At 45.4% G+C, this 21,201-nt stretch overlaps 1 protein-coding gene across 1 annotated transcript in view; it reads right to left on the bottom strand.

Moving 5' to 3' along the window:
* Nucleotides 1-12,128: 12,128 nt before the first annotated feature.
* Nucleotides 12,129-21,201, bottom strand: part of LOC115479653 (oxysterol-binding protein 2-like) — a 378,141-nt gene continuing 369,068 nt past the window's right edge. The window contains exon 16 of the mRNA XM_030217714.1: nucleotides 12,129-13,044. Coding sequence (XP_030073574.1) covers nucleotides 12,902-13,044 — 143 coding nt within the window. The 3' untranslated portion in view covers nucleotides 12,129-12,901. The remainder of the gene's footprint in view (nucleotides 13,045-21,201) is intronic.

Here is a 21,201-nt window from a genome sequence, read left to right as displayed (position 1 = left end):
GACACCCGGCGGGTCAACCAGATTCTCTACTTTCTCACCAAAAAGGTTATCCCTCCGGTAAGGAACATCTGCCATCCGCTGCTGGACCGAATGATCCAGGTCAGAGATACGCAGCCATGAAAGTCTGTGCATCACTATACCTTGGGCAGCGATCCTGGATGCTACATCAAAAGTTCCGCAAGTGGATGCTCGTGAAGAGCTGGTATGTCTGGATTTTGGCAGCGAGCATAGCTGTCTGATACGCCTTCCTCCCAAAAGAGTCCAAGGTTTTAGATTTTCTGCCTGGGGGCGCCGAGGCATAGTCCCTAGTACTCTTGGCTCTTTTGAGAGCGGAGTCCACCACCATGGAATTGAGGTAGCGGAGACTTCATCAATCTGGGATCCCCGTGGATCCGATATTGGGATTCAGTCCTTTTTGGGATCACGGGATTAGACAGAGGGAATGACCAGTTTCGCATAAAGACTTCCTTCAGTACATTATGCAAAGCAGCCGTTGCAGCCTCTCTAGGCGGAGAAGGATAATCCAGGACCTTGAGCATCTCAGCCCTGCGCTCATCCTCAACCTCCATAGGGAAGGGAATAGCTGCAGCCATTTCCCGGACAAAGGAGGTAAAGGATGTTGGGTATTATTAGGAAAGGGATGGAAAACAAACACAAGGATGTTATAATGCCGTTGTATCGCTCCATGGTGTGTCCGCACCTCAAATATTGTGTCCAATTCTGGTTGCCGCATCTCAAAAAAGATATAAAGGAATTGGAGAAGCTGCAGAGAAGGGCGACGAAAATGATAAAAGGGATGGAACGACTTCCCTATGAGGAAAGGCTGAGAAGATTAGGGCTCTTCAGCTTTGAGAAAAGGCGGCTGAGGGGTGATATGATAGAAGTCTACAAGATAATGAGCGGAGTAGAGCGGACAGATGTGAAGCGTTTATTTACCCTTTCAAACAATAATAGAACCAGGGGACACAAGATGAAGCTAGAATATGGTAGATTTAAAACAAACAGGAGAAAGTTTTTCTTTACTCAGCGTGTAGTTGGACTCTGGAACTCGTTGCCGGAAAATGTAGTGACAGCAGCTGACCTTACAGAGTAGTTTGGACAGATTCCTGAGGGAAAAGTCCATTGAACATTATTAAAAAAAATATTTATACATATATATATTTTTTTTAACGGGTTTTGCTGGGTTCTTGAAGCCTGGATTGGCCGCTGTTGGAGACACGATGCTGGGCTTGATGGACCCTTGGTCTTTTCCCAGTATGGCGGTGCTTATGTGCTTATAATAGACTCTCCAGCAGAGAAAGTCTCCTTTCTGGTGGAGGGGAAGGTTCAGAAGGAATCCCATAGGACTCATCAGAAGAAAAGTACCTGGGATCCTCCTCTTCCTCCCACGAACTCTCATCTTCAGTATCGGACAAGACATCTCTCAGAGCAGTCTGAAACTGAGCCTGCCTCAACGCCGAGGAACGACATCCTCGATGGCAGTGCCGAGAAGTCGACGCTCACCTGGACTCTGGTGAAGCTTCCTCCACCGACGTCGAAGGGGCGTCGACGTGGATGGCAGCCGACACCGATGCCACAGGTGAAGGGCCAGATACTGCTGCAGCAGACGGTACGGAAGGCGCAAGCACCCCAGACACCAAAGCAGACTGGCGCAACCCTTCCAGAAGCTCTGGAAGCAGGGCCCTGATACGCTCGTCGAGAGCCACCGTTGGACAAGGCTGCGGGGTCAGTAAAGGAGCCGGTGGCAGAATCTGTCAAGGCTTGGGAGCAGGTACCGGGCTGCTAGACCAAAGCATCGGCACCTCCTGAATAGAGGGAGAGCAATCCTCTCGGCGCTGACACTTCTTGGGTGCTGAATCCCTCGACGCCCCGGAGCTTCTGGCACCATGTGTCGAAGGAGAATGATGACGGTGCTTCTTCGCCTTCACTCAACTCCTCGGTACCGATGGGAAATCCTCGCGTCTCCTCAGGGCTGGGTCTGACGAAGGTTGGCCCCGGGGGTCTGCATAAGAGGAGGCCTCGAGATAGGTGGCGACCCACTTGATGCCTCACTGCTCCCAGCATGAGTTGGTCGTTCCGCAGCCATTACCTTCGCTCCCGACATTGATGCATCCCTCAATGTTGATGCTGCCAACCTCGGTACCGATGTCGACGTCAAAGGACCGGACCGAGCCCCAAAAAGCTTCTCTCGTTGGGCCTCTCGAGATGCTTGAGTCCGTTTCTTCATGCGAAGACACAGATTACAAGCAGCTGGGCTATGGTTGGGCCCAAGGCACTGGATACACCAGGCGTGGGTATCAGTACCTGAGATGGTCCGGTTGCACAGAGTACAACATTGGAAGCTACTGGGTGTCTTTGATGACATGGAAGGAAAAACACCTTCGGCGAAATCAAAAGACACGATCGTGCCTGTTAAAAGAAAAAAGGGCATGAAAAGAAAGGAACAACCCGACCGCACAAAGGAAACTTTAAAAGGGCAAAAAATAAAGAAAACTTCGGGAAGTTTTTTTTTTTTAACTGTAAATTTCTATTAAAAAAAGAAAATAAATAGGCAAAAGCCACAAAATGAATAAGACTCTTTCCCGGGCCTGAGAGGAGCGGAGAAAAAACTCGACCGCACCTCAACGCAGAGAAAAAATAACTGAGGAACGCGTTCACTTGATGGGTGGGAAATCGGTGCGCACTGCACGCACACCAGAAGACTCTAGCAAGACTTTAAAAAATATTTTTCTGGCAAAATGCCGGTTTCCCGGCCGACATGGACGTCGACTCACATGTAAGAACAAGCAGCCTGCTTGTCCTCGGAGAAAAAATAATTTGTATACATTAAATATATGCATTATTTAGGAGCAGGTAACTGCATCAGTGACAGTGCACTCTGTAATCCATGCCCATTCCCCACCCCATAACACAGCAGGCAGATAGCAGGGAATTAGTGCAGAAGAATTCCTGCAAGTGAGGGAATTATATTTGCAGATCACACAAAACTATTCAAAAACTGTTGAAACATATGTGGATTGTGAAAAATTGCAGGAAGGGCTTAAGAAACTGCTACTACTACTACTATTTAGCATTTCTATAGCGCTACAAGGCATACGCAGCGCTGCACAAACATAGAAGAAAGACAGTCCCTGCTCAAAGAGCTTACAATCTAATAACTGGGCATCCAAATGGCAGATGAAATTTAATGTGGACAAATGCAAAGTGATGCACATTGGGAAGAATAATTCGAATCATAGTTACCTGATACTAGGGTCCAATTTAGGAGTCAGCACTTTCAGACATAGGTGTCATTGTAGACAATACTCTGAAATCTTTTACTCAATGTGTGGTGGCAGCCAAAAAAGCAAACAGAATGCTAGGCATTATTAGGAAAGGGATGGAAAATAAGACCAAGAATAGTATAATGCCTCTGTATTGTTCAATGGTGTGATCTCACCTTGAGTACTGCGTTCAATTCTGGTCATTTACGAAAAATAAAAATGTATTTTTTTTTTCAAAAATACTGTTTCAAACAAGGTTTTGTGCTCTGGATGATTTGTTTTTTTGGTCTATGAAAAAAAAAAAAAAGAAAAAAAGAAAGAAAAAAGAAGTGCAAAACATAGATATTTATGCCATTGGGATGTAGGAGCAGCCAGCATTTTAAGTAGTCTGGTCCCCCAGACATCCCAGGAGAGCAATGGGACATCCTAGGGGGCACTTCTGTTCCCTTATCTTGTCCCCTGAGCCCTCCAAAACCCACTGTCCCCCACTACAATAGCCCTAATGGGTGAAGGGGGCACCTACATGTGGGTACAGTAGGGTTTTGGTGACTTTAGGAGGGGTCACAGTTTCCACCATGTGTGACACGTAGAGGGAGAGATAGGGACCTGGGTCCCCCCCACTCCATAGTGCACTGCACAAACCACTACACTACTCCAGGGACCTGCATGCTGCTATAACACCACCTGACTTTAACATCTGAGGCTCATAGAAGCTGGTAAGTCATATGTTTATTCACATTTTGGGGGGTGGGAGGTGGCCAGTGACCACTGGGGGTCACCCCTGATTCCCTCCAGTGGTCATCTGGTCATTTAGGACACCTTTTGGGACTTATTCATTCTAAAAACAAGTTTAGCTCAAAGCATCTTAGTTTTAGTCCATAATGGCTGAAAAAAATTCAAGTCTTAGGAACTCCCAAATCCCGCCCTTAACATGCCCCCTTGAGATTTGGACACATTGCAGAAAACCAGCATAAAAAACGTCTGAAAAATAGGTTTTGAAAATACTGATTTGGACGTTTTTTTATGCGAAAAACATCCAAATGATGCTTTATGCCACTTTTTAGTTGTTTTTTTTTTCTTTTTCGAAAATGAGCCCCATAGTAACCTATATAACCTTGTAAGTCTATGCTTTGAAAATGAGCATCTTAATGAAATTACCTGGAAAATACTTTTAAAACAAATAGAAAATATTTTTCACTCAAAGAATATTTAAGCTCTGGAACTCTTTGCCAGAGGATGTGGTAACAGCAGTTAGAATATCTGGTTTTAAAAAAGGTTTAGACAAGTTCTTGGAGGAAAAGTCCATAGTCTGTTATTGAGATGGACATGGAGCAAGCCAATTCTTGCCCTGGGATTGGTAGCATGGAACGTTGCTACTATTTGGGTTTCTGCCAGGTACTTGTGACCTGGATTGGCCACTGTTGGGAGCAGATCCTGGGCTTGATGGACAATTGGTCTGGTCCAATATGGCTATTCTTATATTCTTACTTGTGCACTAATTCATATTGTGTGGAGGAGTGGCCTAGTGGTTAGGGTGGTGGACTTTGGTCCTGGGGAACTGAGTTCGATTCCCGGCACAAGCAGCTCCTTGTGACTCTGGGCAAGTCACTTAACCCTCCATTGCCCGCTGCATTGAGTGGGAAAGCGCGGGGTACAAATGTAACAAAAAAAATATTCTAACTGCTTATCACATTTCAGTAAATATATCTCATAGGTGTTATCATAGGTGTTATGTTCAGGATTAGTGAGCCCTTGGTTTGTAGAAGAAGTCTATGATAGACTGAGTCCCAACAGGCACAATACAGGACAGGCCCCAAACTAGGTCACTGTCTGGAACAGGTCAGAGAGCAGGAATTAGAGGCTTCACAGAAACCCACTTACATGCTGGAAGCTGTACAAGAACCCACTCATGCAGGTAAATGCTGGAAGCAACTCAGATAAGTGCTGGAACCCATACTGGAACCCACTCACACAACAGCAGATGGAAAGCAGCTAAACCCCTCTGAGAAAAGCTGCATTGGCTCCCAATCAAAGAACGGATCATCTTCAAAATCTGCACTTTGGTCCACAAAATTATCTACGGCACAGTCCCAGGCTACATGACAGACCTCATAGACCTACCAACCAGAAACAGAATCGAATCATCACGATCATACCTAAACCTACACTACCCAAACTGCAAAGGACTTAAATACAAAACATCTTACGCATCCTGCTTCTCCTACATAAGTGCACAACTATGGAATGGACTCCCAAAAGCTGTGAAAACAATCCATGACCACCTAAACTTCAGGAAATCACTAAAAACCAACCTCTTCAAGAAGGCTTACCTCATCGACCCACCGTATTCCCCCACACTCAGCAACACCGCATAACCAATGATCGTACTGGACAATAGACAATCTTCACTCCCTTTGACCCTCATGGTGTCTGATACACACCTATCTCATTCAACCACAATTAACCTTGTATTTGTTATCAACCGACATGGCGTACGCCTTTACAGTACTATGTAAGCCACATTGAGCTTGCAAATAGGTGGGAAAATGTGGGGTACAAATGTAACAAATAAATAAAATAAAGCTGGACTGGAATCCACTCACACAGCAGACGGAAAGCTGAACTGGAACCCAGTCACACAGAAGCAGGAAGCTGCGCTGAAACCCCCCCCCCCCCCACACACACAAAAGATGGAAGGCTGAACTGCCCAGTCAGTGAGGGCAGCAGGATGGTGTCTCAGGCCCCACAGGAGCAAGACAGCAGCTAGGGTGGCTAATGATGTGAGAGCATCTAGGCAAGTGTCCAACGGGGTTAAGTGCCCTGCTCTGAAGTCGGTGTCTGACGTCATCTACTGGCACTGGTGGCTGTGATGCAGGTCTCACGATGCTGCATGGGAGGCTCCTCCTGCTGTGCGCCGGCAGTGTGATCCAGTTTGCATGGACGGCTCCCCAGTCATGCACAGGCAGCACGATCCAGCCTCTGAGTCACGGCAGGACCGTGACAATAGGCTCCTTAAAATATCCACCCAGAATCAGCCAACAGCAGGCAGATTCACATACACACATTTAAAGTTGCTGACAACCCATGTTCCCAAGTATACAACACTCTGATAATCAAAAATAAGAACCACCAACCCAAATTAGGTTCAAAACAGTGGTCAAAAGGTGGTATTGTTGTATATATTTTTACAAACACATCAAAGACATTTCTTTAGAAAAGTAAAAAGCTCTTTATTAGCACACCAATCTAACCCTCTCAGCATTCTCTGATACGAGATTAAAAGACTCCAGTGTGAAACAGTCTTGAAAACATTTCAGACTGGAACAGAGAAAAGGAAAATTTCATACAAGATAGGATACTCGACAATATCTCAGTATTTCAAACTGCCACAGAAATCTCACTCCAACTGGTTTTGCCATCTGTGGGCTTCTTCAGGGAGTATCATAAATCTCACAAGGCAGCAGAACTGAGCGACTGAATGGCAAGTTTTTTTTGTAAACACCAGTGCGGATTTTTGGCGCTTTGGCTTTGTTTTCTGCACATGCTTTGATGTGCTTGTGAGAGGGTTAGATTGGGACACTATTGTACTCATGAATTTTATAAGATACACATGTACATCACAAATTCGCCCAACTATGTGCATTCTTTCTTCGTGTGTGTGCAATCAAGCAATTGTAGAACAACCCCTTAGTACTTGTAAAATTACCCCTATGGTCTATATAGGATTGATTTAATGTTCAAACCATGTGATGTGCTGGAATCACTCAGGGATGGCTTTCCTTAGCACCTACAAATCTATATATACTAACAGACATTCCCTTTCTTTGCAAATATGAAGAGACAGAGGTCCTGCTTAAAGGTTCTGGCCAGTATTTAATGCTGGTACCTGGGCATAGTCTGAGGTCCATCTTGCCCCCACCCCTCCCCCCTCAGTATAGAAAGTTGTTCTGAACATTGCTGTTGTCAAGTCAAACATGCAACTTCAAATTTCAAAATATGGTGAAACATGGCTCATGTTTACTGTTAAAATTTTGGACATTATTTTGTACATTTTGTAAATTATTATGGACTATAACATATTCTACTTACAAAGAGCGCTAGCACAAGTGGCATGGGACTCCTTTCTGCCACACCTATGATGTTTGACATTAATATTCAATGCCATTGATTTTATTGCTCCTTTCCTCTTTTGGTTTGTGAGTTCCTTTGTGGGTAATTTACATCTTTCACTTGGAATTGCTGTTATATTAAAAACATTTGAGAATACATTGCTGCATTCTTCCATGCTCCCTCTTAAGATAACTTTTTTGTATCAGGATAGATTTGTGACTGAAAAGAAGCACAGAAACTCCATATGGGTAAATGTTCAAAGGCTTAAGGTGCTTTTTAGTCAAGTTTAGAGCTAGTCCACATATGTCAGACATATCCAAGCAAGCAGAAGTTTGGCCACCGGAAAGTAAATGTGTTACTTTTGGCCACACAGAAAAAGTACACGAAAAAGGCTCCTGCCAGTTAAACAGCGCTGTGCAGCTCCGGCACTGATATTCAGCAGCAGTTCACTGGAGGGCGCTGCTGATACTGTTCTCACCGCCATGGCGCAGCCAGATCCATGAATTATCTAGGCACTGGGGATATTCAATGATGGAGGGTGGATAATTCACTGGGCAAGGACTGCAGAAATAGCAGACCTGACTGTGCCCAGGTACCTGGTCAGAACAGGATAACCCCCCCCCCCCCCCCCCCCCCCCCCCCCCCCCCCCCCCCCCCGATATTCAGCACCAGAACCTGGAGCAGGCTTGCCACTGAATATCCAGCCCATGGCAGGAGCCATATGCCATATACAGCGGAGTACTTTTGGTTAATTGTATTTAAGGAAACAGTGTACAAGTCCACTTTTAGCTGCTTGGACAATTGGCTCATTTTATGTCAGCATAAAAGTATGTGTGTACTTTCGCTGTTAGGTGCCCTATTGAAAATTCAAAACACAGTGATGGAGCATCAGGGCAGGTGGAGCTTTAAGAACTCTCTAATTTTACTTGTATTACTTTGACTAACACCCAGGGTTAATTATCCTTTCCTTCTACTACAATTCCCCAGTTTTGTACTTATGGTTGGGGCCATTCTGTTTCTATAGGGACTCTTAGTTTGGGAATGAATCAGTTAGGAAAGGGATAACAGTGGTTCAGAAAGCCCTTTGCACTTTGTTTACCTAGGGGCACTTTTGCACATTTCTGCAAATGCTAGAGATCTCTAGGTGGCGGTGGGGTTAGGAATTCTTATCCTGGGAGAAAACAATCAGCTAAAAGATTCAGTTTTGCAGTCAAGTGAGGTTCTTTCTTGGGCCAACTTCATCTGAGTTGTTTAATTTCATAAACAAACATAAAAAGGCCTTACCTATCTGTGGGATGCTTTTTAAGCACACAGGGGCCGATGCAGAACGCTAACATGGGCAGAAGCGTGCAGTTGAGAAGTTTACACAAATATTACTAGGCATGATGAAGGAAGGGGTTCAATGCATACATATCAGCACACAGCATATTAAAATGAATAGTACGAAGCTATTAGCTAATCTGCCCAGATGTAGAGAACTGCTGCTGAAAACTATGGCAAGCACAACATGGGAACCTGAACACTAGTTCTGAGGGATAGAAGGGTTAGCTCACCCTTCTGCAGAAGTTGGATTGAGACAAAAAAGTTAATGTCTTCCCCCCCCCCCCCCCCCCCAAAAAAAAAAATAATCTCTGAAAAAATAGCCCTGGTGTCTTGTGGCACCCAAGCCCCATAACTCTCCTGGTTCCCAATCCCCCACCCTCCCCAATCCTCTGAGCCCCCCCAACCCTGATCCTCTCTTGTAGCCATCTAGTGGACTCCTCTGATCCTCCCCCAAAATAGCTCTGGTGTTTAGTGGCACCCTCAAGGCCCATAACTCCCCAGGTCCCAATCCTGCACCCTCCCTCCCAAGATGACTCCCCAATCCTCTGACCCCCCACCTCATCTCTGATCCTAATAGCCCTGGTGCCTAGTGGACCACCCCTCAGTCCTCCTAAAACATAGCTCTGGTGTCTAGTGGCATTCCCAACCCCTGTGACCCCTCCCTGCATACCTTCAAGAAGCAGCAGGAGCAATACCCAATCACTCCTCCCTCCGTGCTACCATCTTCAAAAATGGTGGCACCTGACCTTCTGTGGTACATCCTGGAACATTGTAAAATTGTGTGAGAAGCTTGCATTGGAAGCTATGCACTCGGCAGCTCTAACGCACAGGTTTCTGCATCGACCCCAGAGCGATCTGCTGGGCCAAAGATCTCTGGGTTTGCTTTCCACAGAATCAACCCTCTATCTGTTGTCTGTCTACATAACAGCTCTCTTGTGATGGACGTTAGTAACTGACTAGTTAACAGACATGTTCACCAATAGCTGGGAACTGGAGACAGCACTCATGCTCCTGAGAGTACCATTGGTACCTGCTTACTGGCTGGCTAGTGTGTGGAACTGCACCAGGCTCCCAAAGATGGCTAGGATCCATGCCTCTGGGCTTATGGTGGCCAGTCTAGAGAAAGGGTGGAAACAGAAGAAAAATCCTGGAAGTTATGACCTTTGAAGGCCCGGATGGGCTAGGGTTGCCTGAACTGGAAGCACTAGGACTGAACAGCAGCGATGCCGTCAAGTCTAAAAGTAATAAACAAATCCTACTTTCTTTTATTGCTGTCTACTAGTAATTTGTATAAATGTTTTCTAATGAATTATTTCTGTAACTGTAAATTGTGAGGCTGTTCAAGTTAAGATTACAGGGAGAAAGGAGGAGAGATGAGCTAGTCCTAGAGTGAAAGCTGCCTCTTAGGTGTATCTGCATAGCACTATGTATGACTGGTAGTGTTACACAAGTGAGGACCACCTTCTCATCTGGTTTTCAGCAAATGTAATTGATCTGAACAAGGCTAATTTGCATAGCTTGGCTACTTGAAACATTTCTTTATAAGCTTTCCGAGACCAGAGCTGAGAAGCCCCGGGCTAGCGGTGGTTATAGGAATGGACTAGGAAGCAGAAGACAAGAGCTTGCACAGTCCCTGTGGCCTTCAGAGAGTTGCTTTGTCTTCTGTGGCTTTAGTTGTGGCCTGTCCGATTCACCCGCCCACCTCACCACCACCGATGAGAGGCGATGGTGTGTCAGGAGCAACTGTTGTGTCCCTCCATTTTTTTCCGTTATTGGCTGTAGTGTTCACATGGCCCTCGGTTCGCCACCAGGTGTACCTACCTACCTGTAATTAACTTGTCTTTTCTCAGTACGTAACATTTTAAATACGATCAGCTGTGACGACGAATAATTCTGGTTCAGCTTTCTACCTGATAGCTTTTCAAACCAAACTCTTTCCACGCTCTGTCCCTTAAACACCGGGCTAATGCCATGAGCAGCAGTATATAAAATATCACAAGGACCTATTGGGTTATGTCCCAGTACTGACACGCAAATCAAGGACTGAGAAATAAAAGTACAGTCAGAGTTCCTGAAGCCATCTAAGCAACATTTGGTTATAAGCACAAAAACATTTGCTACATATTACATTTTAAAACTCTCTTCAAACTGTCTAAAAATGTACAGTCAGATATTCGGAGAGTATATCGGCATCTCTGTAAACAGTCTTTAGTACGAGAGAGCTCACGTCTTGGAAAGTTCTTCTGCAGATTCCAGGAGAGCCCCTTGCTACCCTGAAAGACACCCGAAACCTTGTTTCCTCCTTGCATCAGATAAATCAGCATCTACTGAGGCTCCATTATATGCAAATTTATCTCATGCATATTCATTGAGGATATCCTCAGGGCCATCAGGACAGATTTCCTTATTCTACTTCTGCACTTGGTGGGAAATTTGAAACCCAGGACTGAAGTAGACTCTCAAATCATCAAGGAATTACATTCACTGCTCTTATAGTGAATAGCTGACCCTGCATTTCCAAGCGGTCATGTGGTGAGTTATTCCCTCTGAATAAAGCAGGAAGTTAAATCTTTCCCTGTGTCATCTACAGGCTGTGATACTGGCCAGGGATGTCAGTCATCATCTTTCCTCCACCTGAAGCACAAACCTGTGCAGTGGTCTCTAAAGCTTTGGTGAAATGGCATCTTGCCATAATTCTTCTGTTGGTCCAGTAAAAGGTACCACAGACTGCATATAATCCACTTTCTCCTGTGAACCTTTAAATAACCAACACATTGCTTGGAGGAGGGCTGGGCTTTTGTTTTCCCAAATCTTAAAAAAATAAAAACCTGTTACTTCCATCTGAAGGAGATGGAATGGATAATTATGTTATTTACCATGACATAATGCTAACTGTATTGGGTGATAAAGGCAACTTTGATGTAACTCACTTTGAGCCACTCCTGGAAAGCGTGACCTAAATTCAAATCCCTTTCCCTTCCCTTCTCTTTATAACTCATTGGCATCAATGAACGACTGACTTCTGAGGCACAGGCTCTGTTCCTCACTCAACAACTCCGATCACATGTACCACTGTGATGGGTTAACAAAGGGACATTTTTTCCTTTCATATACTGAGGAGAAATGAGCAGAAGACAGATAGGAATAATATTCTCATTACATCTCACTGAGCCTTGCCAGCTTCTCCTCACTCACAGGCTCACCAGGCCACCCTGTGCAGGGCAGAAAGCATTAGCCCAACTTCTGCTAACAGCCTACTACTGTACCCTCTATTAAATGATCTGGATGTCGTAATGCGTAAATTTGGGGTTTCAGCAGTGGGTAGTACCGCACTGCTTGCAGGATTAGCATTGTGCACCGATGCATCAGCTGCTTAGCTCTCCATGGGTGAGGCACACAGGCTCCCTAAAACTCTCATCCGTATGAAAGGACATCGTCCTCTGGGGTACTGTAATGTGGCAAAAGGGGGAAGGAGTTAAGTATCACATTTTGTTAGTAACCATAGTGAGAAAAGCACCAATCTTCCCTTTACCTCCTCCTCAGCCAGGCTCTACTTAACAGCATGCTTTAAAGCAGCAACAATACCATCCAGGGGCCACTGCACATGATGTTAAATATGGGAAGAATTTTATGCAATGGGAATCATGAAAAGGACCCCATAGAAACTAAGATCCACGAGAAGGCTTTGTTGTGTTTCAAATCAATGGTAACACATTCTATGTTATATCGCGTGACTGGCAGCCCCTCTGTAACGGGACTATGGGTGGAACTCTCCAGAGCAGGGCTCAGAGTAGCAGGGCAGTGGGTCAGCGAAACTTGCTCTGCTGCTCTACCCATTCTGTGCATAAATAATGGAATTATTTTCCAGAACTATCTGCCAGAAAATCACTAGCTTCAGTAAAAATAAGAATGAAAAAAAGTTATTAATGTACTGATAAAAATATAGTCAAGCTCTCTCACTTCCTAAAGAATTTTTAAAACACTGCTATAGAACAGGAAAAAAAAAAAGCACATTTTTGTTAGCATTTCAATTTGTGTTTAGAATCCCTGTTTGTTTTGGCGTGACTTTTATTTGAACGGTATTTGGTACTTCTCAGCGTTGCTGGCATGATGTTGGGCACTGTGCAGGTTGCAGTCCACTGCCCACTCTTCACCCTCCTCCCTGGTTCCAGCACTGACAAGAGGTGTTCAGCTGCTGGAAAGGCTCAGAAGATGTCAGGGCACATGGACCAGTCCCGTCTCTCCTTCGCCTCCCAGTAGCCCCCTTTGTACACACACATAAGTTCACCGGTCAGGGTGTCCAACTTCCTCTCAAACCACAACGGCTGGTATCCTTCATAATTCTTCCCTGTATGGAGTAGAATCAAAAGTTAAGTGTTAACCACAAGAACCTGATCACCAGCTGAACACAGAGAGAAACTGCCTTCTGCCTCACCTCCTGTGCCCTTCCATACTGCCTAACTCCTTCCTTCCACCCATAGCTAATCCTCAGTCCTCCTGTGGGAGATGAGATGAACATGGAGAGGAACAGATGCAAAGGAGCTTTTGGGGAGAAATGGATGAGACAGTATGGGGCAGCAGGAGATGGAGTGGAGACCGAGAGAACAACCTACAAAGGGGAAGGGAGAGACGAAGACAAGCCTGGAAGAAGCAGAAAGGAAGGGGAGAAACAGAGAAAGTGAGAGAAGAAAGGAAGTAATACGGAGAGTCTGATCCATCATACTATCAACACTGTCCTTTTCAATATCTTACATCTGTTCATCTGTGAAATTCAGTCAAATAGATTTTTCTCTGTATGGTCAGATTGAAAAACGGGATGCTTATGAGGTAGTGACCGACATGCATTAAGGGAATAACGCACAATATTCGCCAAATAACACAGGTTAAATGGCAAAATTGTGTGTTATTTTAACTTAGCACACATTATTTTACCACTATACAAACTAAATAATAAAGATATGCAAATGCAAGCAAAGCATCTCATTACTGTGCAAATAGAATAGCATAGCTTGCATTTAACTTTGCAAGCTATGTTATTCTTGGAAAAATAATGCCAGCTTAATCTGTAGCTATTTTTTAACTCAGTGGGAGCACCTTAAAGGAGCAGGAAGCTTTCTAATACTTGCACCTACCCTGACCTCCTACCAACAAAGACCGCACCCAGAACAGACCCCCCCCCCCCCTTTCCTCCTCTGGACCTATTGGCCCTGTCCCTGGTGTTTAGCAGGATAGGGAAGGGGATGAGACAGTGGTAGTCTTGCGTTTGGCAGCCTGATCCCTGACTACTAATAGGGTTCACCAGCGCCATTTTAAACCTTGCAGCCTAGCTGGCAGGATCAACTGGGAATCACTCTCGTCTTATCCCCTCCTCTACCTCTAGGCCCAATACATTGGTGGGAGGGGGTGGTGAGGGGTTTCTCTGCACAAGGAAGGGGGCTGTAGGAGCAAGGTCCCTGCCTATTAACTACAGTAACAGCTTGGTCTAACAACCTCAGCACCAGATGCTTCAAGCCATGTATCAGTGCAGCATGAACTGTGTCCCAATTTTGTTAAGCACTACGGTCCCAAAGAAAGATGCTATTTCCAAGAGTTTATCCAGGACTGCTCTGATTACCTGACATGGATTGTACCATGAACTCAAGTCAGGCTGACCCAGCCTTGTGGAGCCGGGGCATAGGAAGGCCACAGCACCCATGTCTGAGTTCGATTCCCGGCACAGGCAGCTCCTTGTGACTTTGGGCAAGTCACTTAACCCTCCACTGCCTGCCGCATTGAGCCTGCCATGAGTGGGAAAGCGCGGGGTACAAATGTAACAAAAAAAAAATGTCACTAGACTGTTTGGAGTCTGGGTCCTTGGAATTTCACCCTCAATGACGCAAACGTCTTTGTGGTTTACAAAGTCAGAAGACCCAGAACATAGGGAGGAACTTGCTTATCTTCAAGGACAATGCTTCCACCAGAACTGTATAACGAAGCACTGGGAACGCACTGGGAACCACGGCATGTTAGCTGGTTTCCCCATTCAGCCTGAATTACCACTGTTTAGGTTTCTACCAGCCACATCCTCATTGCTGAGACCTGCTGGGGATCTTCTGCATCCAGCTATTCATCTGCTACCCTCATCTGTGGGGTACCACAAGGATCGATACTGTCACCTATTCTGTTCAATATCTACCTCAAGCCACTAGCTGAGCTGATTCGGTCAATGGACACTAAGTTCTACATCTATGCGGATGATGTGCAGCTACTCATACCCATTGAACCTGACTTACCTACAGCCTTGAATAAACTGATCACTTGTCTAACATCAATTCAAGAATGGGCTAAACACAACAAACTTTGCCTGAACCCAAGTAAAACCGAGCTTCTCTGGGTCCCTAACACAAGTGGATACATACCTGACATCAAAATCCCTTTTGGGAAGTATGAACTCCCCCTCAAATCACAAGTCAGGAACCTTGGAATACAGTTAGATTCAACAATTACTCTGATTCCCCAAATCCAAGCAACCTTCAAGAGCTGCCTCTACTATTTGCGACAGCTACGCTGCCTCTCTCCTTACATCGAGAAGGTAAATCTTATCCCAGTTGTGCATGCCATGGTAACATCAAGACTAGATTACTGCAATGCACTATACAATGGTCTGACTACAAAGGGCCTGCACCAGCTCCAGTTGATTCAGAATGCAGCAGCAAGACTCATAGAAGGTTGCAAGCGACGTGACCACATCACACCATTTTTGCAAAAACGTCATTGGCTACCAGTACAATACAGGGCTAAATTTAAAACTCTATGTCTGATCTTCAAGGCCCTGAAAGGAAATGGCCCCGAGTATCTGAAGAATAGGATGATCCAACACACACCGCCAAGGACACTAAGGTCCTCCCAAGGACTTTCACTAACTATACCCTCTCCAAAAGACATTACACGATGTGATACCCGCAAGCGAGCCTTCTCCGGAGTAGCCCCCACACTTTGGAATGATTTGCCTGAAAGGCTCCGCTTAACACAAGACTACCTCTACTTCAGGAAGCAGGTGAAAGCTTGGCTCTTCAACCAAGCCTTTAACGGAAGTAACTAACTACATGTTTATCCACTCCTACCCTAGCTGAGATAATATTTAACCATCTCTCTGACCTCATGTGCAACTTTCTTCAAATCAATCACCTTACTTTCTAATTCTTCCTACTTTGTTACTCATCTATCCAGCTTATAATCGAACGAGAAAAACGCCCAAGTTCCGACCTAAATCGGGAGATGGACGTTTATCTCACAAAAACGAATAAAGCGGTATAATCGAAAGCCGATTTTTGGACGTTTTCAACTGCACTCCGTCGCGGATGCGGACAAAGTTTATGGGGGCGTGTCAGAGGTGTGGCGAAGGCGGAACTGGGGCGTGGTTATCTGCCGAACAAAGATGGGCGCATTTCACTGATAATGGGAAGAAAGTATGCGTTTTTAGCTAGAATTTAGGACACTTTTCCTGGACCCTGTTTTTTCACGAATAAGGCCCCAAAAAGTGCCCTAAATGACCAGATGACCACTGGAGGGAATCGGGGATGACCTCCCCTGACTCCCCCAGTGGTCACTAACCCCCTCCCACCACAAAAAAATGATGTTTCACACATTTTTATTTTCACCCTCAAATGTCATACCCAGCTCCCTGGCAGCAGTATGCAGGTCACTGGAGGAGTTGTTAGGGGGTGCAGTGGACTTCAGGCAGGTGGACCCAGGCCCATCCCCCCTACCTGTTACAATTGTGCTGCTTAATGCTTATTAGTCGTCCAACCCCCCCAAAACCACTGTACCCACATGTAGGTGCCCCCCTTCACCCCTTAGGGCTATAGTAATGGTGTAGACTTGTGGGCAGTGGGTTTTGAGGGGAATTTGGGGGGCTCAACACACAAGGGAAGGGTGCTATGCACCTGGGAGCTCTTTTACCTTTTTTTTTGTTTTTGTAAAAGTGCCCCCTAGGGTGCCCGGTTGGTGTCCTGGCATGTGAGGGGGACCAGTGCACTACGAATCCTGGCCCCTCCCACGAATAAATGTCTTGGATTTATTCGTTTTTGAGCTGGGCGCTTTCATTTTCTATTATCGCTGAAAAACAAAAACGCCCAGCTCACACATTGTTGAATAAAACATGGGCGTCTATTTTTTTCGAAAATACGGTTCGGTCCGCCCCTTCACTGACCCGTTCTCGGAGATAAACGCCCATGGAGATAGGCGTTTTCGTTCAATTATGCCCCTCTATATGTGACAACTTTGCCTTACCCTTCACTATCAATTATAATGTTCTAGTACATATTGTGTTGTCATTGCAAGTAGTATACAATGCCATACTTTGTATTGTTGTTCGAATATTTTTACTGCCCTAATTGCCTCCTGCTAATGTTTGATCTATTCTTACTGTACACCGCCTTGAGTGAATTCCTTCAAAAAGGCAGTAAATAAATCCTAATAATAATAATAATAATCTACATCCAGGTTGTATACCAGCTCAGTTATTGCTATAGGGCCTGATTTCTGGCCTGTCCTAGGGTTTCATGTGCGTTTGCTCTAATTCTCCGATAAGAACCTTTGTCTTTACTTTTCTGAGCTACCTTGCTTTTACACCTAATTCTTAGTCACTTGTGTTTTTACTTATGGATTTTTCACTTGGTTGTAAATAAATAGCCCTTATTTTGATAATAATTGACTGGTTTCCTTGCTTGTCAGTTCCTGGAGCAATAGTACTTGGATTCCTATAATTTGTAGGAAGGGGTTTTAGAACTCCTGATAACAGATAAGAGAAATACCCAGTGTACCTGAATGTAACTCAACCTGAGCTACTACTGAAAAAGGTGTGAGCAAAATCTAAATAAATAAATAAAATAGTTACCATTACACAATTTGCTCATCCCGCTTTCATAGTGAGGTGACAATAAATCAGATAACTTACACGTTTTCCTCTACCATTAGAATTTTGGGAGTTTTTCTTGAGTCTAGATTAACATTCCAGATGCAGATTAATACCTTAACTCTTTTTCATTACACGAAATTTCCAACGTGTGCAAAAATATTTTGACCAAGAACATTTCAGTCTATTAGTGCAATCTCTTGTTTTAAACCTTTCAGATTACCGTAACATCATTTATTTGGGTTGCTCTAAACAAGTATTTAAAAAGCTCCAACCTATACATGGCTAATCTTTTCTCTGAATAAATATGATAGTTTATCATCTTATTACAAAAAAACCAACTGGCTTGCTAGAGTTCTTTTCAAATTTCTATGTCTAACTTTTAAGACTATTTTTGACACTGTGCCATCATACTTATTATGCAAACCGAAGATACTTACCTGTACCAGGTGTTCTCCAAGGATAGCAGGCTGATTATTCTCACAGATGGGTCGCCCTTTTGGCGAGCGTGCATCGCCGCACCGTGCATGCGTGGAGTGCCTTCCCACCAAGCGCAACCACACTCCTCAGTTATATCCAAAAGCATAAAGAATAAAAGAAATCTCCAAGGGGAGGTGGGCGGGATTGTGAGAATAATCAGCCTGCTGTCCTCGGAGAACACCTGCTACAGGTAAGTATCTTCTCTTTCTCTGAGGACAAGCAGGCTGCATTATTCTCATAGATGGGGTACCCCTAGCATCCAGGCTCACCCAAAACAATAAACATTGGTCAATTGGGCCTCGCAACGGCGAGGACAGAACATAGATTAACCTGAAACTATATTCAAAGTAGCTGAGAGTGCAGCCTGGAGTGTCGGGTGTCCTGCTCAAGGCAGTAGTGTGATGTGAATGTGTGGACTGAAGACCACGTTGCAGCCTTGCAAATCTCTTCAACGAAGGCCAACTTTAAGTGAGCCACCGACATAGACATGGCCCTCGAGGGGCAGCCCAGCTTGGGCGTAAGCGAAGGAAATGCAATCCGCTAGCCAACTGGAGATTGTGTGTTTTCCGATGGCGACTCCCCTCCTGTTGGGATCAAAAGCAACAAACTGGGCGGACTGTCTGAAGGGCTTTGTCCGCTCCATGTAAAGGCCAATGCTCTTTTTCCTAGAAGCAAGCAAGACTCGGGAGACACCCCCTGAAAGACCCAGGGAAGCGAATTCTAGGCTCTCAACATCCAGGCCATGAGAGCCAGAGACTGGAGGTTGGGATGTTGAAGCGACCCCTCGTTCTGGGTGATGAGGGTTGGAAAACAGTCCAACCTCCATGGTTCTTCGGAGGACAGCTCCAGAAGAAGAGAGAACCAAATCTGATGTGGCCAGTAGAGTGCAATCAGGATTATGGTTCCGCGGTCTTGCTTGAGTTTCAGCAAAGTCTTTCCTAACAGAGGTATGGGAGGATACGCATACAGAAGGACTATTCCCCAATGTAGGAGAAAGGCATCTGGTGCTAGTCTGTCATGGGCCTGAAGCCTGGAACAGAACTGAGGGACCTTGTGATTGATTTGAATGGCAAAAAGATCCACTGAGGGGGTGCCCCATGCTTGGAAGATCTTGCGGACTACGCCCATATTCAGCAACCACTCGTGAGCTGCATTACCCTGCTCAGCCTGTCAGCCAGATTGTTGTTTACGTCTGCCAGATAGATGGCTTGAGAAACATGCCGTGACGGCGCGGCCAAAGCCACATCTGGATGGCTTCCTGACACAGAGGGTGAGATCCCGTGCCCCCATTGCAACCTGATTGTTTGAATTAAGATAATTTGGTTGGACAGCCGTTCTCTGAAGGCCTTTAGAGTGTTCCAGATTACTCGGAGTTCCAGGAGGTTGATCTAAAGACCTGTTTCCTGGGGGTACCAGGCTCCATCTACATGAGCCCTCCACCCCAGGATAGATGCATCCGTTGTCAGCACTTTCTACGGCTGAGGAATTTGGAATGGTCAAATTGGATCGAATTGACCACCACTGAAGAGAGTTCCGAAAGTCGGTGGACACATGGATGACCTCTTCTAGATGCCCTGCAGCTTGATACCACTGAGAAGCTAGGGTCCATTGAGTAGATCTCATATGCAGACGTGCCATGGGCGTAACATGAACTGTGGAGGCCATGTGCCCCAAGAGTCTCAACATCTGCCGAGCTGTGACTTGCTGAGACGCCTGAACTGTGGACACCAGGGACTGAAGGTTGTCTGCCTGTGCCTCAGGGAGATAGGCCCGAACTGTTCTCGTGTCCAGCAATGCTCCAATGAATTCCAATTTTTGAACAGGAGTGAGATGGGACTTGGTGTAATTTATTACAAACCCTAATAGTTCCTAGCACCTGAATAGTCATCCGCATGGACTCCCGAGCACTGCTCTTTACCAGTCAATCATCGAGATAAGGGAACACATGCATATCCAGTCTATGTAGTGACGCTACAACTACTGCTAGGCATTTTGTGAATACCCTGGGAGCCAACGCTAGGCCAAATGGCAGTACACAGTACTGAAAGTGCTACGTTCCCAGCCGAAATCGAAGATACTTTCTGTGAGCTGGAAATATCGGGATGTGTAAGTGTCTTTTAAGTCCAGAGAGCACAGCCAATCGTTTTCCTGAATCATGGGAAGAAGGGTGCCCAGGGAAACCATCCTGAACTTTTCTTACATAGTAACATAGTAGATGACGGCAGAAAAAGACCTGCACAGTCCATCCAGTCTGCCCAACAAGATAAACTCATATGTGCTACTTTTTGTGTATACCTTACCTTGAATTGTATGTCATTTTCAGGGAACAGACCGTAGAAGTCTGCCCAGCACTAGCCCCGCCTCCCAACCACCAGCCCCGCCTCCCACCACTGGCTCCGCCACCCAATCTCGGCTAAGCTTCTGAGGATCCATTCCTTCCGAACAGGATTCCTTTATGTTTATCCCATGCATGTTTGAATTCCGTTACCGTTTTCATCTCCACCACCTCCCGTGGGAGAGCATTCCAAGCATCCACCACTTTCTCCGTGAAAAAATACTTCCTAACATTTTTCTTGAGTCTGCTCCCCTTCAATCTCATTTCATGTCCTCTAGTTCTACCGCCTTCCCATCTCCGGAAAAGGTTCGTTTGCGGACTAATACCTTTCAAATATTTGAACGTCTGTATCGTATCACCCCTGTTTCTCCTTTCCTCCAGGGTATACATGTTCAGGTCAGCAAGTCTCTCCTCATACGTCTTGTAACGCAAATCCTATACCATTCTCGTAGCTTTTCTTTTCACCACTTCAATTCTTTTTACATCCTTAGCAAGATACGGCCTCCAAAACTGAATACAATACTCCAGGTGGGGCCTCACCAATGACTTATACAGGGGCATCAACACCTCCTTTCTTCTGCTGGTCACACCTCTCTCTATACAACCTAGCAACCTTCTAGCTACGGCCACCGTCTTGTCACACTGTTTCATCGCCTTCAGATCCTCAGATACTATCACCCCAAGATCCCTCTCCCCGTCCGTACATATCAGACTTTCACTGCCTAACACATACGTCTCTCGTGGATTTCTATTCCCTAAGTGCATCACTTTGCATTTCTTCGCATTGAATTTTA

Source organism: Microcaecilia unicolor, chromosome 11 (assembly GCF_901765095.1).
Source record: "Microcaecilia unicolor chromosome 11, aMicUni1.1, whole genome shotgun sequence".
In the NCBI taxonomy this organism is placed as follows: Eukaryota; Metazoa; Chordata; class Amphibia; order Gymnophiona; family Siphonopidae; genus Microcaecilia; species Microcaecilia unicolor.
This window is presented reverse-complemented; position numbering and strand designations above follow the sequence as displayed.